Source organism: Canis lupus, chromosome 33, assembly GCF_048164855.1.
Source record: "Canis lupus baileyi chromosome 33, mCanLup2.hap1, whole genome shotgun sequence".
NCBI classification, from domain to species: Eukaryota; Metazoa; Chordata; class Mammalia; order Carnivora; family Canidae; genus Canis; species Canis lupus.
The window spans coordinates 1,509,753-1,529,306 of NC_132870.1; the positions used below are offsets into that span (position 1 = coordinate 1,509,753).

A 19,554-nucleotide genomic window follows, 5' to 3' on the forward strand; every position below is an offset into this window, starting at 1 on the left:
CTTTATGACTTGAGCAAGAGAGTGACACAGATTTGTATTTTACTCTGTTCTCAACATCTTCCACCCTGCCCCCTCCTAACATACATGTTGACCATGTAAGAGAGTTGACCAAAGTCATAGGTACAATGTGTGGACCAAGGCAAAAGGGACCTGAGCCCTCATGAGAATCAACTTGAGATCCATACTGTGTTCTGACCAGTAAGCATTCAGTCAACACCAGTGCTATGCAAATCACACACTGGAGCAGATGTCAAGAATGCGGTAGAACCAATAAAACTGGTTTCTTTCGAAAGTCAGCAGCATTCACTTGAACATTCCCCACCTCTGTGAAGCCCTCCCTGACTTTCCCAGCCCAAGGAAATCCCTCCTATGAAATTCTCTGGAGTACATAATTTTGTACTTAGGATACTTTGAAAATTTTTTCTTGCGCTGTGGTAGCTTTGTCCTCATTCCTAGTACCGCCTCTTTTCTGTCTCATTTTAAAAGCTTGTATCTAACACAGTGCAGCTTTAAAAGGCACCTGGGGGGCAAGATAAGGTATAAATAAACCAGCAACAAATCTCATTGATTTTAAGTTAAGATGAATTGTTAGATTTTAAGTTTCAGGAAGTCACATCCCACTCACCTTTGTAAATCCCACAGCACTAGGCAAAATATATTTGTTGAATAAATTGATGCTGTGATGAAAATATGGTAAATTAAAAACATTCTTTGACTTTTAAAGGCAGTTGATATTTTATTTTTTTTCCTTGAAAATTACTCGCTTACTAGAGTATTTATATAATTGTTTATCTTTAGTTCTTTCAAATTTCATCTCTCGGAACCATGCCCCCACTGTCCGTGAGTGCTGCTTTTCTCTTGATTTGATTTGCTAAAGCTTCATCTCTTATACAGGTCTTTTTTGAAGAAACAACCCTTAGACTTATTTAGTATACCTATCTTTTGTTTTCTAATAGGACAGAAATCTATTTATTTCAGCAAAATTATAATGTAAAACTACAAAGAAAGAAAAATATTTTACATTCATTGAAACATAATTTTGTGAAGAAGAGATTAACAGTAATCAGCGTAAGTACAATAATTTATGAAGATTTGTTGATATTTTAATGGGGAAAAATATCCAGAAGAAACAAGAAAATACTGTGAAAATACAGCATCCTTGCCATAGCACACGAAAACATTCCATAAAAAATTAACAATCTCCATATGGACATTTAATTTTTCAGCCGTCTTTGAATTTATGTTCCAAGAGATCAACGTTCTGAGATCTCAGTGTTCTCCTGCAATATACAGAATTCCATGGACCCACAAAGATCGAAACCATCACAAGCAATTAAAAGGACCACTTCCTGTTAGAGATACAACACTTCAAGGCTAATATTTCATCTTAATTGGCAATAAGTTTAGTGCAAATAAAATGATATTTTTAGCAGCTTAGAAAATTCCTGGTGAGGTAGTATTTACCTCTTAACCCTTACTGCTTCCCCAGAACATCAATGGTAGCCATTCAATCCTATTGAAAACTACTAATGCTGATTTTGCAATTTGTTACACGGGAAGTTTCCATGAAATATGGTTTCAGCAACTATGCAAATGAACCAACAGCTTTTACATTTGGAAAGTTTCCCTTAGTTTTTTTTTTTTTTTTCTTTAAAGAAAGGCTTAAATGTCAGTCATAACTGGATCTTACCTAACCGCTTCTTTGATTGTGGAGAAGAGACCCAAAAAGGCACTAATCATTTCACACATTAGCCACCTTAGGTTACATTCAAAGGAAGACTGGAAGACAGGGCCCAGGAATCTCTTAAATCAAGTTCTACTCTCCAGTAATAATTTCATTTTCACTGATTTGGAGAAAGAGAAAGAAAGAGAAAGAGAAAGAGAAAGAGAAGAAAGAGAAAGAAAGAAAGAAAGAAAGAAAGAAAGAAAGAAAGAAAGAAAGAAAGAAAGAAGGAAGGAAGGAAGGAAGGAAGGAAGGAAGGAAGGAAGGAAGGAAGAAAGAAAGAAAGAAAGACAGAAAGAAAGAAAGAAAGAAAGAAGGAAAGAAAGAAAGAAGGAAAGAAAGAAAGAAAGAAAGAAGAAAGAAAGAAAGAAAGAAAGAAAGAAAGAAAGAAAGAAAGAAAGAAAGAAAGAGAAAGAAAGAAAGAAAGAAAGAATCGAAGGAAGGAAGGAAGGAAGGAAGGAAGGAAGGAAGGAAGGAAGGAAGAGCGAGCGAGCAGCCTGGGTGGGTCAGCGGTTTAGCACTGCCTTCAGCCCAGGCGTGATCCTGGAGTCCCAGGATCGAGTCCCGCATTGGCCTCGCTGCATGGAGCCTGCTTCTCCCTCTGCCTGTGTCTCTGCCTCTCTCTGTCTCTGTGTCTCTCATGAATAAATGAATGAAATATTAAAAAAAAAAAAAGAAAGAAAGAAAGGAGAAAGAAAAAAGAAAGGAAGGAAGGAAGGAAAGAAAGAAGGAGGAAAGGAAACAAAAACGAGGATGCAAGAGCCATGTGATTTCAAAGCTGGTGCTTTCCACTCTCAGCCAAGATTTAGCCTTCAAATGAATAGGAGCCAGAGAGCTACTAGCCAGAGAGATTTGGTGCTTCACTAATCCCTTGAATTGCCTCCCTTCCTCTTAGATATTTGTTCCCTCTGTAGCCAAGGCCTGGGGTAGCTGCTTCGGAAAACAACGTGGCTCACTGTGCCCAGGTCTGTGGTGGCAAGGAAAGAGGAAGAACACCTCCTGGGTTTTAAACACCTGACTCTGCTCTATGTCTAGGTTTCACTGGCCCAGAGACTTGAGCTGCCAGAAAGCCTGGATGACTCCGTAAGGTCTGGGATATGCTGACATGATACCCAGGCAGGTGAACACAAGGTAGGCCATCTCCCATGATCAATCTTTTCCTTACCAACACCTCTGCAATTTTTCTATTGCCCTTGAATTTTCACACTGAACGTCTCAAGGATGAGAGGGTGGTGGAAAGAGAGGACCACTTCAGTCACTGTACTCTTCCCTTTCTCTTGGATTGGGGAATTTCTCATACTGGTTGGCCAATTTCCACTTGCTGTGCTGATTTTTGAGTAGTGCAGCAAAGGAAGTCTTGCGAGTGATATTTCTAGATATTTCCCGGCTCCTGGCCTTCCTGGTGGGGGAAGAGCTTCGGGCTAAAGGATAGACGGGGAAAATGGGCCTGCCCCGAGGAGCTTCTAGTAGCTGCCATATTTCCCCTGAGGTATCACTGGTCAGATACTGCCATGGCTTCTTTCCGCTGCAGTCTCGGACATTCACCCGAGAAGCCAACCTTTGCACTAGCAATTTGATGACCCCCTGGTGGCCGTGAATGGCTGCAAGGTGCAGAGGGGTATACCCACAACTGGACTTCACATTCACATCAAGAGCAATGCCCGCTTTCTGTGCACTGGAGACAAAGTCCTGGAGCGCCCTGAGGTCACCATGTTTGGCTATCCAGTGCAACGCAGTGTACCCAGTCAAGAAGTCTTTGTGCAGAGCCAGCTGGGGGTCCTCCCAAAACAAAGTCAACACCCGAATCCAACAGCCACTGGCAAGCTTCACAATCCATTCATGCTCCCTGGCATCTAGGGGGATCACAGATGACTTGTGCTCAGGTCTTTGTGGGACCAAGGCTGTAGACTCCGCCCCAGCCGGGGCCCAGGAGGTGTATGGCCAACCCCACTCCGCAACAGCAGCCTTCAGGTCTGCAGGCTTTGGTATCAAAACAGCATCCACTCTTGGGCTGGACACTGCTCCTGCCTTGGAGGGTTTCCTGGATCGTGGTGGGCGACGAGTCCTTTTAAGCAAGTCGTGCTCAAGATACTCCTCATCAGAAGAAGACAGTTTGGCTATCCGAGCCGGAGAGCTCCTCCTCAGGGATCTCCTTAACTTGGGGGCTGGCCGGGGTAGAGACTCCCGGGGGTGGCCTGCAAGGCCATTCGCCTCTGTTGAGAGCTGCTGAGAGGCGTGACCGTCCCCTCCGTCCCTGAGGCCGCCCTCCTTTGGAGAAAGACCTCCTGCCGGATTCCTGAGCTTTCTCCCACCTGGGGTTCCCAGAGCAACCTGCAGCCCCCCTTCGGAACCCCCAGGAGACTCCTTGGGCCCACTGCTGCTCTCCTCACTGCCATGGCTCTCTTGGTCCACAAAGTCATCCAGATCTTGGAGGGACAGCTGACACCGAATACTACGAAAGACTGTCAAAGGAGGGTTCTCGGGACAGGATTCCGGAACAGCAGGAAGGGCAGAGTGAGAGGGGAGCGTGGGGTCTGCAGGCTCCGAGGTAGGGGTCCCGACCCAGCAGGTCCGCTCCGAGGGTGGCCGGGGGAAGCTGTCCGGTAGCACGGACCAGGCTCGGACGGGGCCTTGGTCACGGGCCCTGGGTGTCTGGGGCTGCCGCTGCCGCAGGGTGGGGTGAGGCAGAGAGCCCAGGGCCAGCGGCTCCGGTGCGCTCCCGGGGGACACGGCGCGGGACGGGAGCGCCTGCGGGGGAGCCCGGCCGCCAACGGCCTCGACGCGTGCGGGAGGCGAGCGGGGCGCTGCGGGCTGTCCTCGCGGCCCCCGCCCCGCGGCCCCGGGCTCATCCCCGGGGGTGGCGGCGTCCGGGGCGGCCCCGAGCCCCTGCTTCCCCGGCAGAGCCTGCGGGCTGCTCGCGAGGCGATCCCGGCAGCGGCCTCGCGTCTCCGCGGCCGCGCCCCTCGCTGCTGCCCGGGGCCCAGGGCCGCCTCCCGGGGGTGCCTCCCGGGCGCCGCGGGCTGCGGGTCCGCGGCGAGCTGCGTGCGGCGCTGGGGCTGCGGCACCTGCCGGCTCCCGCTCGGGCTCCCGCTCGGGCTCCCGCTCGGGCTCCTCCCCGCGCCGCTGCGCCCCGGGAGGCTGCGGTCCCCCGCGCGCGCCCTGCCCAGAGCCGGACGCAGCTCCTCCTGCAGGGGCGGCGGCCGCGGGCGGGGCGCGGGGTCGCTGCAGCCCCCCCTGCCCCAGAAGGTGCCTGTACCTCCTCTTGAGCACCACATACTTGGTGCCGTCGGGGTCCTGGCGCACCGCGGCGACCGCGTTGACGAAGCCCTTGAAGAGCTCGCGGCGGCGCTGGTGCTGGCCGGGGGGCGCGTCGGGGTCTCGGAGGAAGCTCCTGAAGTGGCTCAGCAGCGCGGCGTTGGCCACCCTCCCCCCGGCCCGGCACAGGAAGTCCAGCAGTGCCGCTTGGCTTAGCTCTCGGGCCATCGCCGCCCCGGCGTCCGCGGGCCCCTCCCTGCGCTCCCCCCGCCGCGCGAGCTCCGGCCTGTCGAGTGTCACCTGCGCCCGGGCCGGCGCCGCCCGCCTCCATCCGCCGTGGAGCGCCGCGCGGTTCCCGGGGAGGAGGCCCGGGCCGGGAGCCCCAACGCAGCCCGGGGGGCGGGGAGGCGGGGAGGGAGGCGGCTCCCGGGCCGCCCCTGCTCGGCGTCTTCGCCAAGGCCCCCGGGATAGGTCGGAGTCCGCTGCACCTGCGCCCGGCGACGCCTCCCGCCCCGCTCGGGGGAAGGGCCCGGCCCGCCTGCTCCCGTCCTTCCGCCCGGAGGTCGGTCCCCCCGGCCCTGCCCCGAGCGCGCAGCCAAGCGCGGGGCGGGGCGGGGCGCGGCGGCAGGTGAGCGAGCGGCAGGTGAGCGAGCGGCCGCTCCTCTGGGTCTGGCCACGCGCAACGCGGACCGCGGACCCCCCGCGCCCGCCCCCGCGCCCGCCCCCGCCCGCTCCCGCGCTGCGCAAGCCGCTGCGAAGGCCCCTGGGTGCGGAAGCAGGTGTGACCCCACCGGCCCCGCGCGGGCCCCGGAACGCGCCCTTCTCCGCCGGCGCTGCGGGCCGCTCTCTCCAGATCGCCCCGGGCGGCACCGCAGTCCGGACCCGCCGTTCCCGACCCGGACCTCCTGGCGGGCCTGCTCGCCGGCCCGGCCGCCGAGGACCCGGACACGCCCCAGTCCGCACGGAGGAGACACATCGCTCTGCAGGTGCGGGGTGGTTTCGGCCTTTCTTTTTCTTAGGAATTGTCTCACGTTAAGGAAACATCAGGTTGGGGATCCCTGGGTGGCGCAGCGGTTTGGCGCCTGCCTTTGGCCCAGGGCGCGATCCTGGAGACCCGGGATCGAATCCCACGTCGGGCTCCCGGTGCATGGAGCCTGCTTCTCCCTCTGCCTGTGTCTCTGCCTCTCTCTCTCTTTCTCTCTCTGTGACTATCATAAGTAAATAAAAATTAAAAAAAAAAAAAAGATCAGGTTGACAGTTGATCGCCTCAGCCGCTTTCAAGGAACAGGGATTGTGCAGTGGAGGGATGTGCTGTCTGGGGTCACTTCATTTTTATTTACTTCCAAGTTGGTGAGCGGAAGAGGTTTTGGTGCGGTCCAGTTCGCCTTGGCCTGAGTCCTGGGGGGGTTTCTCTCCGGGTGTAAAGTCCCAACCACCCCAGCCCCGCACGCTGTGAAACAAATTGCAAGCTTACCCCATTTGACCCCACTACTCCAGACCTTAGAAGGGCCCCTTGACTCTCATTCTCCATTGACAGGTGCAAACTTCCTAATTCTGGGTCCATTTGTAGGCCAGAGCTGTCTTTTTCACCGGCCTCAAGACTGTAGAGTCACAGCGCTTCTCCTACCAGCTGCTTTCCCCTCTTCATTGGGATCCAAGATCCGTCCACTTCTTGGCCTGGCGCTTTCTTTAATTGAGGTCTTTGAGTTGAGGTCCTGTTTCCATGCCCAAGTTACTTGTATTGTTCCACCTGTTTACAGATGGTTCCATGCCCTCCCTCATTTTTTTTTTTTTTAAGATTTTCTTTATTCATGAGAGACACACAGAGAGGCAGAGACACAGGCAGAGGGAGAAGCAGGCTCCTCCAGGACAGGAGGATCCCAGGACCCCAGAATCACAACCTGAGCCAAAGGCAGAGGCTCAGCCACTGAGCCACCCAGGTGCCCTCCCCCATTCTTTTCTTCAGCCACATTGCCTATCATAAGGTCTTTATTTTCTTCTGCCTTATCCTACGCCTTTTCTCTCCTATACTTCCCCTTATCCTTCCACTTTTCCTTCTGCTCTATTTTTGGTTGCTTCATGAGTCCCTGTCCTTTTCTAAGGGAGAGTATTGAAAGTATGTTGGCCCTACAATTGTCAACATAGACCAATCTAGTGCCTGTCACATGGACCATGTTAGCTGAGCTTCATCTTAAGTCTGCAGTAGCACCCCGAGAGTTTTCCATGGATGAATTAGAATCCTTAGCTTTGAATGATCTGTGTCAAAAAGAAGAATTAGGAAACATTTGTGTCTGTTTCTGGCATTTTCATTTTCTCTAATTCAAACCCAATACTGGGTTGAGAGCGGGATAGTGGTTTTTGCTGAGGTGGAACATTAACATCAAGATTTTAGGATGGTTATTAAAATATAAATTTTGTATTAAGCTTCAGCTTCCTTTTGTGTTTATTTCCTGGTAAGGGGTCTTGGTGGAATTGAGAGGTGTGTCCACACCTAGGGCAGGAGGGAGTCCAAGTGGTCAACTTGGGTGGGTATTGTAGACTGGCAAGTGAAAAGAACCTCTTAACCCCTTTAGTATTTTCCAAACTTTCTGGTTAAAAAAGAGATCTTGTGGCAACAAGGAGGAATAATATGAACTTGAAGCGCTTAAAAGAACCAGGGAGAGAGAAGGGGCTCATCAAGGCATGGTTGTTGGAATCAGATTATCTGTAGTCAAGGGTGGAATTAGTAGGTCTGAGGAGCAGATGCAGGGAAAGAGAAGAAAAAAAAAAATCCAAATTACTTTAGATTTCTGGGTGCACAGGGGTTTAGCATCCAGATCGTCTCTCCTCCTTTTTCTCTTTCAGATCCCAGGTTCCAGGATGATTAATTAGAATGTTCCTCAGCTTACCTCAGGAGCATTTTAATGCCTCTCTCCTGTACAGTCCATTATTTCAAAAAATATTTATGGAGCAGCCATGCTGTTCTGGAGCTACTAGAAATGGATGTAAAGAAGAAAGGATGTAAAGGAGAAAGCTTGCTCAAGAACTTGCTATCTGCTGGGAGCAACAAAAAAAGAGAAATGGTGTGAACCTGTGTTAAGTGATTTCTGGAGAAATCACAGAGATGTGCACCAAATGCTGAAGGAGATAAGGGGTGGTGTGCAAAGGAAAACCGAGGCTTAGCCTGGGGGAGCAGGCAATCTTCCAGTCAGAGCAACTTTGTGTAGAAGAGGTGAGGAAGAGGCTGAGAAAATATTGGATAAAAGCACATAGAGCTGGCTCAGCATGGTGTATTTGGGGAACTAACTGCAAATAGAACTACTTGGCTTCAAGGGAGACAGTGTGTGTGGATGTGCTGGAAAGGAGACTGGAAGCATAGGAGAGAGTCAGAGAATGAGAGCCAGCATGGGGTAGGGGGAGCTTTGAAGAATTTGGGGGGGGAGGCAGTCACCGGACCAGATTCGTACTTTACAAAGATCAGCCTGGAGGCAGTGCTGGTTTGGAATCTTGACCCATATTAACAAGTAAAAATAGCACTTTGCAGAACTGTAGTGCATTTAACCAAATTTAAGATGCCATGGGTTGTATGATGCATTTTGGTTTCAGAGATGTTAAATGTGAGGGAGGGAAAGGTGCCTCTTAAAGTAGAAGAAATAGAAGGGCGTCTGGGTGGTTCAGTTGGTTGAGGCTCTGGCTCTTGATTTTTGGCTCGGGGTGGTGGACTCGAGCCCCACGTTGGCTCTGAGATCAGCATGAATTCTGCTGGAGATTCTCTCTCCCTCTTTCTCTGCCCTTCCGCCTGCTTGTATGCACTCACTCTAAATAAATAATCTTTTTTTTTTTTAAGTAGAAGAAATACATCATATTTAGTAACATTTTTAGGGGGAAAAAGGCTTATTTGGGAGTAAGATTTGAGGGTGACTTTTCTTCCGTATAGCTTTAGAAACTTTTTGACTATTTTACAATAAAAGTATATTGCTTTTTAGTTTGAAAGAGACACTAAAGGGGTATCTGGGTGGCTCAGTTGGTTAAGCATCTGCCTTCTGTCTCAGGTCACAATCCCAAGGTTCTGGAGTCAAGCTCTGAGTTGAGTCAGGCTCCATATTCAACGGGGTGCCTCCTTCTCCCTCTCCCTCTGCCACTCTCCCTCCCTGTGCTCTCTATCTCAAGTAAATAAATAAAATCTTAAAAAGAAAAAGACACGAAAGGGAAAAAAAGACATAAATGAATAACAATGCCAAAGAAAAAAAACAGTATCAGGGGCTCCTGGGTGGCTCAGTGGTTGAGCGGCTGCCTTTGGCTCAGGTCATGATCCCAGGGTCCTGGGATAGAGTCCCTCATCAGGCTCCCTGCCAGGAGCCTGCTTCTCCCTCTGCCTATGTCTCTGCCTCTCTCTCTCTCTCTCTCTCTCTCTCTCTCTCTGTCTCTCATGAATAAATAAATACAATCTTTAAAGAAAAAGAAAAAAAACAGTATCAAGTCTTTAGGCTGGAGGAGGGAGATGAAACTCTTAGCAGGGAGAACAGTCCAGAAGTTATTGAGATGATCCAGAAAAAGGTTGCAAAAGCTCTGAGTTCAGCTGTGTTAAAGAACGGGAGATGAGGGATCCCTGGGTGGCGCAGCGGTTTAGCGCCTGCCTTTGGCCCGGGGCGCGATCCTGGAGACCCGGGATCGAGTCCTACGTCGGGCTCCCGGTGCATGGAGCCTGCTTCTCCCTCGGCCTGTGTCTCTGCCTCTCTCTCTCTGTGACTATCATAAATAAATCAAAAAAATTAAAAAAAAAAAAAAAAAAAGAACGGGAGATGACCAGTTGGATTGAAGAGATATAGCTAGTAGGTAAATTCAACAGGATTTGGAGCCAGAGGAGCTGGGATGGGGGAAGGGGAGCAGAAAGGGGAGAGGGACAAGCTTGGCTTCTCTCATGCATTTAGCCTGAGTCACTGGATGGATGTTTATCATCTACATAGAAAGAACGGAAGAGTTGGTTTTGAAAATGGGAAAGATGATAAATTCCATTCAGTGCATATTAAGGTTGAGGTGCCTATGGGCCATAAAAACAGGAATATCCAGCAAGCAATGTAGGTTTGAGGTTCCAAGAATGCATGAGATTAGCATATGTTAATGACCATTGAAGCCCTAGGCGATGACAAAATTGCTTAGAGAGAGAAGTACAGGCAGTGGGATGGGAAGGAGGTGGAGGGTGAAATGAGGTTCATGATTTACCAAGGAGAAGGAGGTAAAGAATCGTGTTAGGGAGACTTAGAAGGAGCTTCTAGAGGTGAAGAGGAACACCACTGAGTGGGTGTCACAGAAGCAGAAGAAGGAAAAGCTTTCTAGAGATGGCGCCAAATCTGATAAGAAGTGAAATAGGGGGATCCCTGGGTGGCGCAGCGGTTTGGCGCCTGCCTTTGGCCCAGGGCGCGATCCCGGAGACCCGGGATCGAATCCCACATCAGGCTCCCGGTGCATGGAGCCTGCTTCTCCCTCTGCCTGTGTCTCTGCCTCTCTCTCTCTCTCTCTCTCTCTCTCTCTGTGTGTGTGACTATCATAAATAAATAAAAATTAAAAAAAAAAAAAGTGAAATAGGATCATTGTGGCCTGTTAGGTCACTGGAGTCTAGTCAGGAAGAGTTTCAGAAGGGTGGGGAGGACAGAAGTCAGGTTTCAGAGGGGCGAAGAGTGTGTGGGGTAACAGTGGGTGAGAGACTGGGCCATGAAAGAAAGGAGAGAAATCTAGATAAGGAGAATATCAGATCATGTTTGTTTTTTTTTGGTAGTTCTTTCACGAGATATGATCATGTCTAGTGTGCTAGAGGAAAACCCAACAGGGAAAGATAAGTTGAAAACCTAGAGGATAGAGTAAATAATTGATAAATTAGGAGTTGGGGGTGGGGCTAGAGTCCAGAGTTCCAGTAGAGATTCCTCGGGAACAGGCCGGAGAGAGCCACTTTTTCTAGTGAGAATAGAAAGGGGGGAAAAAAGGCTATTAGATTAACTGGAGGGCTAAGAGATGGGGAGGAAAGGTTTGAGGAAGCCATAGTGAGGTTGGAAAGCAGGTACAATGGAAATAAGGGAATACAAGAGCTGGAAGGTGGGGATATGAGTAGAACATCAAATATTCTTAAGTCTTGGGGCTGAAGGTTTCCAAGGTGGAATCATTTTGAGGATAAGATTCAGAGTGTGACCATGTGGATGAAGCATAGTGGAAGTGAGAGGATTGTAACATCATGGAACTGTGGGGGGGTGGTGCTGAGATACTGAAGTCATCTAGGATAGAGAGGACACCAAGATCATCTTTGTAAATCCCCACTATTGTGGCATGAGTAACACAGATGGCATTTTGCCTGTAGTAGTCCCTCTGCTCATCGACAGATACGTGCAGCTGTGTAGTATAGTGACTTACACGTGTGTGTCACATTCCAGATCACTCTCCTTTATCTGATCCTCAGAACAATGTGGGAAGCGTGTACAATAGTGACCATTACCTTGCAGACAGTAGCTCTCCCTGCTATTAATATGATCATATTTCTTGTAGGATATATTCTGATGTGCTTATTCTTTGCCTTCAGTCCAAACCTCTACTGCGGGTGAAAGATTGCATCTCCATCCAAGAAGGTAGAACTGCCCAATGTCAACCATCCAGGTGGGTAGGGAGATCTCCAGGTGAAACCAGAGCTAAAGTGAACCTTACAAAGGCACAAAGGTAAACCAGGGTGCCCTGCTACCCTCTTTCTTTCTCTCCAACTTTTCCTCCTCCTCCTCCTCCTTTCTGTCATTCTCGCTCTCTCTCATTCAATCACTACAAGTCTGGGTACTCCTCAGGGCACTCTGAAATGGCAATGGGAAGGCATTTTCATGGTAAAGTTGAGTCAGATGATTTAATGATACAGGGCTCTCTGCATTTGTTTCCCTTCTCCTGTCCTGAGCCTGCCGGCCTTTGTTTCTGTATCAGTATTTATTGAGGGCCTACCATACATATCCATTTTTCTGAGGCTGGGAACACAGTGGGAACCAAACAGACAAAAATCTCTGCTTTCAGGAAACTTACATTCCACTAGGGAAGAGATACACATAAAAATGAACAAGAAAATATCACTAGTGACAAGTGATCAGATACAAAAGCCAACAGATATGATGGAGACTGACCATCATAGCATCATCAGTAGAGAGCTACTGTAGCAAGGATGGACAGAGAGGGCCTCTCTCAGAAGATAACAATAAGCAGAGACCTCAGTGATGAGGAGACAACCAAGTGAAGATGGAGAATAGGGGAGCAGGCTAGAGAAGGCATGCCAGATAGAAGGAATAGCTAGTGTTACATCAGAAATGAGTGCGGTGGGGCGCCTGGGTAGTTCAGTGGTTGAGCGTCTGCCTTTGGCTCAGGACATGATCCTGGAGTCCCAGGATCTACTTTCAAGTCAGGCTCCCCGTAGGGAGGCTGCTTCTCTCCCTCTACCTATGTCTCTGCCTCTGTGTCTCTCATAAATAAAATCTTAAGAAAAAAAAAGAAATGAGTGTGGTGTGTGGTATGTTTCAGGAGCAGAGAGCAAATGGGGAGTGGAAGCTGGAGCACAGAGAGAGAGAGAAGTGTAAAGTGAGTAGTCCAATGATCTGGATCTTCTAAGGCTTACTGGGGTTTAGGTTTTAATTTCAGTGTGATGGGAAGCCACTGGAGGGTTTTTTTGTTTTTTTTTTAAGATTTTATTTATTTATTCATGAGAGACACAGAAAGAGAGAGAGGCAGAGACACAGGCAGAGGGAGAAGCAGGCTCCATGCAGGGAGCCCGACGTCGGTGGGACTCGATCCTGGGTCTCCAGGATCACGCCCTGGGCCAAAAGCAGGCGCTCAACTGCTGAGCCACCGAGGGATCCCCCTGGAGGTTTATAATATAGAGAATAACAGCTCATTAAATAGCTCATCTGGCTACCCTGTGGAGAATAGATTAAAGACAATGCTAAAGTAGAAGCAGAAAACCCATTTGGGAAACCACTGTATTGGGCCAAGTAAGAGACGGTGGTTAGCTTGCAATAACAAGTATCAGGTATAGAGAAGGATTGAGATTTGGAAAACATTCTGGAGGGGAAACCTGGAGAATGTGCTAGTGGGTTGACTAAAATTTACCAAGATTGTGACTACTTGGGTAAGACCTGGACTGGAGGCAAGAAGTCCAAGGGTTCCCTTTTGGAAAGGTTAAGTTTGAGATGACCATTAGACATCTAAGTAATGATCTGGAGTAGACAATTGGACATGTCAGTCTGAAGCTCAGGAGTGAATTCAGAACAGGAATATACATTTGAGAGTCTTGACCACTGAGAGAGTATTTTTTTTAATTTTATTTAAATTCAATTTGCCAACATACAGTATAACACTCAGTGCTCATCTCATCATGTGCCCTCCTTAAGAAATAGTATTTTAAAGCTAATGGATGCGATGATTTTATCAATAGAGGAGATTTAGAAAGAGAAACAGAGTTCCATGACCAGCCCTGATGTTGGGGGTCCAGCCTTAAATAGTATCTTACTTAATATTATAAGACAGAAACTGTAAAAATCCATGTTTTGCCTCCCAACGCCCCCCCCCCCCCCCCCCCCCCCCCCCGCCCCAGGCCTATCTGCTGGTTGTGGCTGCAGCAGACATGAGTGTAACAGACACAGGCGGGAGGTTAATTTCAGGGTCTGGACTAAGGTCCAGCTACTCCTCCCCAGGTGGGAAGTCTTCTCCCATTGTTAGCTTTAGAAGGTATGGATTTGAATTTGCTGAAGGAGTCAGCAGATTTTCCAGGTGTATCCTGAGGTTACATGTGGGAAAACCAAATCTCAGAGCGTCTTGTGGCTCTGATACTTAAATCATGTTGACTTCAAATGTAGCATTTTATACTAGAGTCATAATCTTTCCTCAACTCTGTGGAGCATTTGACTCAGTTGACTATTCTTTCCCTTTGAAATCTCAGTCTTGGCTTCATTACTCTTCTCTGATTCTTCTCTTTGAATATCCTGTGCTAGCTCTTCTTCCCATATTTTCTTTCCACATTCTCTGCTCATTCACTGCGTCCCTACTTGAGTTACTTTGACTGTGTTCCCAGATCCACTTACCACTTTTATTCTTTTGATTTCCAAATTTATAGGTGAAGCCCACTTGGAGAAAGCACAGACTTTCAATTGATTAGTCTTGTCTCTGCCTCCCACTCTTTCTTTAAACTTGGCCAATTTACAAACACTCTGGGCTTGAGTTTCTCCATTTGTACAATGAGGAAATCAATTAGGTGATTCCTTCCAGTGCTCATATTCTGATCTAAGCCTGATGCTACTTTTAATAATCTTAATAATGGCATTTGTGGCATATCCTTTGCCAGACGCTGAGCCGAGTATTTTATAACACATTAATACACTTAATTCTTTTAACAAATTCCTATGAGGTAGGAGCTATTTTTATGCTGATTTTATAGTTGAGGAAATGAAGATCCAGAAAATCTAATTTCCTTCTTGTTTCTAACCACTAAGTGGCCGAGCTAGGATTCAAACTCAGATGATTTTGACCTGGAGTCGACATCATTTAGCTTCTACTGTGCACTTAACCATTTCCCTTTATTTTTTTTTAATTTATTTTTTCTTTTTTTTTAAGATTTTATTTATTTATTCATGGGAGACAGAGAGAGACAGGGGCAGAGACACAGACAGAAGGAGAAGCAGGCTCCATACAAGGATCCTCATGTGGGACTCAATCCTGGGACTCCGGTATCACGCCCTGAGCAAAGGCAGATGCTCAACCACTGAGCCACCCAGGCGCCCCAACCATTTCCCTTTAATGACCCTGCTTCCTACACTGCTCTCTCACTCTTGCCTCATAGCACTTCTGACTCCTCTGAAACTTTACTCCTTCTGAACCCCTCTGCCCTGAATCTGCATCCTCTCCCTCTCTTTACCTCCACTGGCTGTTTTCCTCCCTAAAACAAAACAAAAACAACAAAAACAAGCACCTTGCTTGGAACTGTTTTAGCTCACACTCATCTTCCTGTATAGGTCACCTCCCCCACAGTCTTTCCTGACCACCTTGCATAGATCAGCATCCTACCTCCATGCGTCACCAGGCATCTCTATTTGGGGAAAATTAAGTTTGAGATGCCCATTAAGACATTCAAGGAGAGATGGCAAGTGGGCAATTGAATACAGAATTCAGAGCATAACTTTCAGAGCACCTAATACTCACTATTATAAATAACTTACAGGGGTGCCTGGGTTGCTCAGCAGTTGAGCATCTGCCTGCAGCTCAGGACATGATCCTGAAGTCCCAGGATCGAGTCCCACATCGGGCTCCCTGCATGGACCCTGCTTCTCCCTCTGCCTGTGTCTCTGCCTCTCTCTCTCTCTCTCTGTCTCTCATGAATAAATAAATTTAAAAATCTTTGAAAAAAAAAAAGACCTTAAGTTAAAAAAAAAAAGAAAGAACTTACATATTTATTCTTTTTTTTTTTTTTTTTTTTTTGTGGCTTTCACAACCAGAACACAGGCTCCATGAGGACCAAGACTGCATCTTGTTCACCACTAGCACAGAGTTAGTTGTGCTGAGGACTCAGAATAACATGGAGTATTAGTTTCCTTGTCCTCTTCATCCAGCTCCTGGTTATGATCCACATTCCTTGGCTTCTTCAGCTTGTGGCCACATCACTCCAATCTCAGGGTCTGTCTTCCCAGGGCCTTCTCTTCTTCTATCTCTTATGAGGATATTTGTCATTGGATTTGGGGGCCACTCAGATAATCCAGTATTATCTAGTCCTAACATCCTTAATTTAATTATATCTGCAAACCTTCACCTTTTCACATCCACAGGTTGCAGGGAATTGGATGTATCTTTTTGTTTTTTTTTGTTTTTTTTTTTTTTAATTTTTTTTTTTTTATTTATTTATGATAGTCACAGAGAGAGAGAGAGGCAGAGACACAGGCAGAGGGAGAAGCAGGCTCCATGCACCGGGAGCCTGATGTGGGATTCGATCCCGGGTCTCCAGGATCGCGCCCTGGGCCAAAGGCAGGCGCCAAACCGCTGCGCCACCCAGGGATCCCTGGATGTATCTTTTTGAAGCCCATCATTCAACCTACTACACAAGGGAACAGGAAGAAATTCTGGATGTTTTTCTCCAAATCTACCTTTTCTCCCTTTATTTTGGCTAACTTAAATTTCTTTCAAGATTCAACTCGGTTGTTACCCAATTGAGGGACCAACACTCTTAGGCCCAGTACATGCCCCTTCTATAATAATATTTATTACATATACAGCACTCTTTTAAGTGTTTTATGTGTAAAACTCACTTAATTCTTGCTACAACCCTATGAGATAGTCCCCATTACTACCTGTATTTTACTGAATCCAAATATTCTGTTTCACTGTCCCTCTTCCTCAGTACACCTCCTCTAGGCCATCAACCAAGACTTAGTTTTCCCTCTGTCCCCAGCAAACACCATGGCACATCTATGGCTCTTTGTAAAGCCTGGTGGGTTGAATAAAAGACTGAACAAGAGATAGGTTGGCAATAGAACAAGGAGGGGGATCCCTGGGTGGTGCAGCGGTTTAGCGCCTGCCTTTGGCCCAGGGCATGATCCTGGGGACCTGGGATCGAATCCCACATCGGGCTCCCAGTGCATGGAGCCTGCTTCTCCCTCCTCCTGTGTCTCTGCCTCTCTCTCTCTCTCTCTCTCTCTCTCTGTGACTATCCTAAATAAATAAAAAAAAAAATTAAGAACAAGGAGAGTTTTGAGTATCAATTTAAGACATTTGGATTTTACGTTTTAGATCACAGATGTCAAGTAGTTTTAAAGTTGAGAAGTGATAGGATGAACTCCTCTTTCAGATATATCCCTTGTTTGGGAGAAATCTCGTCATCAAATATTCTTTTAATTATCACCTCAAAATAAGTCATTCCATCTGAGCCTTCCTCCCGAGCTCTAGTCTCCCATTGCCAGCTTTTTGCTGTGTCTCTCCAGGCTTAAATTCAGCATGTCCAGACCAGCCCTCATTATCCTTTCCTTCCCCCAAAGACACTCTTCCTATTTATCAAGTTTATAGGCATCCAAACTAGACAACTTGAATTAATCCCAAACACTTCCCTCACCCCCACTGCCAACCTTCACGAAGAAGGCAAATGATTTAGAAGAATTCTCAAAAGAAACTACAAATTAAAGATAATACTAAATTTTAAGCCTGAGAGATTGGGATTATACCTAGTATGAGCCTTAACCAGCCTTAGCCTTAAAACAGTAGCCATCTAACCTCATCTGACAAGAATTGGCCCACAGATTTAAGATTATAGTAAAGAACATTTAAAACTGAGATTTCTATTCCCCATTTTAAATGATGAGCTACTTCTTAAGTATGAATCGGAGTTTGAAGTGTTAGTTGATGATAGTGTTAAAAAAGCTATCATGATTAGCAATATATTTTTTTTTCTTTCTTGGCAACATACATGTAGAGTCTAATATGACTATAATTTTTGTGTTTATGAAAGGATGGTTCACAAATATTCCAAGTAGAGTATTGTGCTTTTATTAGCTCTCGCAACCTTTCCTAGAATCTCTCTCCTGGAAAAGTAAAGCACCCAGCCAAGCGAAAATAAATTGCTCAGTTTCATATTGTTAGATATTACAAAGTTAGAAAACAAATTCATGAGCTTTCAGTTCTTGCTGTTTCTAACTAAATGCTCACCAAGGTCATGAATAGCGGTCTCTTTAAAATTGCATATTTTTTCCTTATAATTTATATTTGTTTGTTTTTATAATGTACATTAGTACAGTAGCACATGCATATAGTTGTAAATAAATAAATCATCCTGGGCTACTTATTATTCTCTAAGCCTGTTCCATTTTTCCTATAGCTTTCTGACTTTGTTACTCTTTTTTTTTTTCCAGTCTGGCTTCTGTCTTCTCCATTTGGCAGGGCCCTAATGATTGTTTAAGACTTCTCCAATATCCAGAGGCACAAATAATCCCTTTCCTCTCTATTCCTTTAGAACTTACCTCTATTTTTTTTTAAGATTTTATTTATTTATTCATGAGAGACAGAGAGAGCAGAGACATAGGCAGAGGGAGAAGTAGGCTCCATGCAAGGAGTCCAATGTGGGACTGGATCCCAGATCCAGGATCATGCCCTGAGCCAAAAGCAGACGCTCAACCACTGAGCCACCTAGGCATCCCTAGAATTTACCTCTATTATGTACATCTCACCTTGCGTTATACTTACTTTGTTAGGATCTCCCTAGTGGATTGTGAGTCTCCAGAAAGGAAGTAATCGTACTTAGTCATCATTTGTCCCCAATGCCACACAGCTGCTATTAGTGGGGGTTGCAAATGTTAATTGAATTTAATCATCTCAAAACATTGATTATCTTAAATCTCAAAACAATATGAGATATAGAGATACATATGAGATATAAAGAAACAAGAAACAGAGGGCTACAGACTGAAATTAAAGCAAGAGCCTTAATTTCACATTCAGCATTTTATAAGGATGATTCTCAAGGTATGGTCTGTAAGTCCTTCTGACAGGCTGTGAATTTAACAAATGTCAATCTTCATTCATTACATGTGAAAGATGTGTAATTCCACAGATTTTTATTTTTGCAGGCAGCTAAGGGATATTTAGTAATCTACTAAATGAGTTATTAAAATTTGATGTTTATAAACTATAATTGACACATATTTAAAGAGTGCTAAAGATTCCAATTTAGCTCTCTACTAAAAAGCCTGGCAGCCACAAAAATGCTTGACAAATGCTTTGCAAATGCAGATAGTTGGATTCCCCTTAGATTTCAAAAGACCAATTTCTTATGCATCATCATGAGCATATTGAGGTAGCTGAAGTTCTTTTTTTTTTTTTTAATTTATTTATTTATGATAGTCACACACACAGAGAGAGAGAGAGAGGCAGAGACATAGGCAGAGGGAGAAGCAGGCTCCATGCACTGGGAGCCCAATGTGGGATTCGATCCTGGGTCTCCAGGATCACACCCTGGGCCAAAGGCAGGCGCTAAACCACTGCGCCACCCAGGGATCCCTGAAGTTCTGATTATAGTTCTTCTTGCTTATTAATTGTATATTGCTATTAGTTTAGTTTTATCCTTATCAATTTGTTCTTGGTTCATTAATTTGCTGGTGTCGTCAGCTGGATAGTTCTAGGCATGAACTCTGGAGGCAGTGTCCTCTGTGTTGTACTTTGTGTGAACTTGGGCAAGTTATTTCATTTTTCTGAGCCTCAGTTTTCTATCTCAAAAAGTGGGGGAGGTGAGTAAGAGTACTTATCTCATTGGTTTGATGTGAGGAATCACTGAAGGACACCTGGGTGGCTCAGTGGTTGAGCATCTGCCTTCGGCTCAGGATGTGATCCCAGAGTTCTGGGATCGAGTCCCGCATCAAGCTCCCTGCGAGGAGCCTGCTTCTTCCTCTGCCTATGCCTCTGCCTTCTCTCTGTGTCTCATGAATAAATAAATAAAATCTTAAAAAAAAAAAAAAAAGGAATCACTGAGTTAAGGCATATAGAATGTTCTGACAGGATGGTACTTGGCACAAAGAGAAGGCACCCAGCACGTAGTATATGATTATCAGTTAGGATTC

General features: G+C 46.5%; 1 protein-coding gene and 1 long non-coding RNA gene across 3 annotated transcripts; one reads left to right on the plus strand and one right to left on the minus strand.

The window, feature by feature from the left end:
- Window positions 1-707: 707 nt before the first annotated feature.
- On the minus strand, window positions 708-5,261 carry SOWAHB (sosondowah ankyrin repeat domain family member B). The gene has a single exon (XM_072809982.1). It carries the CDS (start codon window positions 5,204-5,206, stop codon window positions 2,975-2,977), a length of 2,232 nt encoding a protein of 743 aa, XP_072666083.1. The 5' UTR covers window positions 5,207-5,261; the 3' UTR covers window positions 708-2,974.
- A 502-nt stretch (window positions 5,262-5,763) lies between these two features.
- LOC140623940 (uncharacterized) lies at window positions 5,764-15,811 on the plus strand. Of its 2 annotated transcripts, none has more exons than XR_012023466.1 (3): window positions 5,764-5,964; window positions 11,526-11,659; window positions 15,784-15,811. It is a non-coding gene; the product is annotated as an uncharacterized lncRNA (long non-coding RNA). The 2 variants fall into 2 exon arrangements; XR_012023467.1 differs by lacking the exon at window positions 15,784-15,811 and adding an exon at window positions 12,494-12,644.
- Window positions 15,812-19,554: the final 3,743 nt, after the last annotated feature.

What these genes read in the sequence shown, in the direction of transcription:
- SOWAHB (XM_072809982.1), bottom strand. Translation starts at nt 5,206, where the DNA reads ATGGCCCGAGAGCTAAGCCAAGCGGCACTGCTGGACTTCCTGTGCCGG.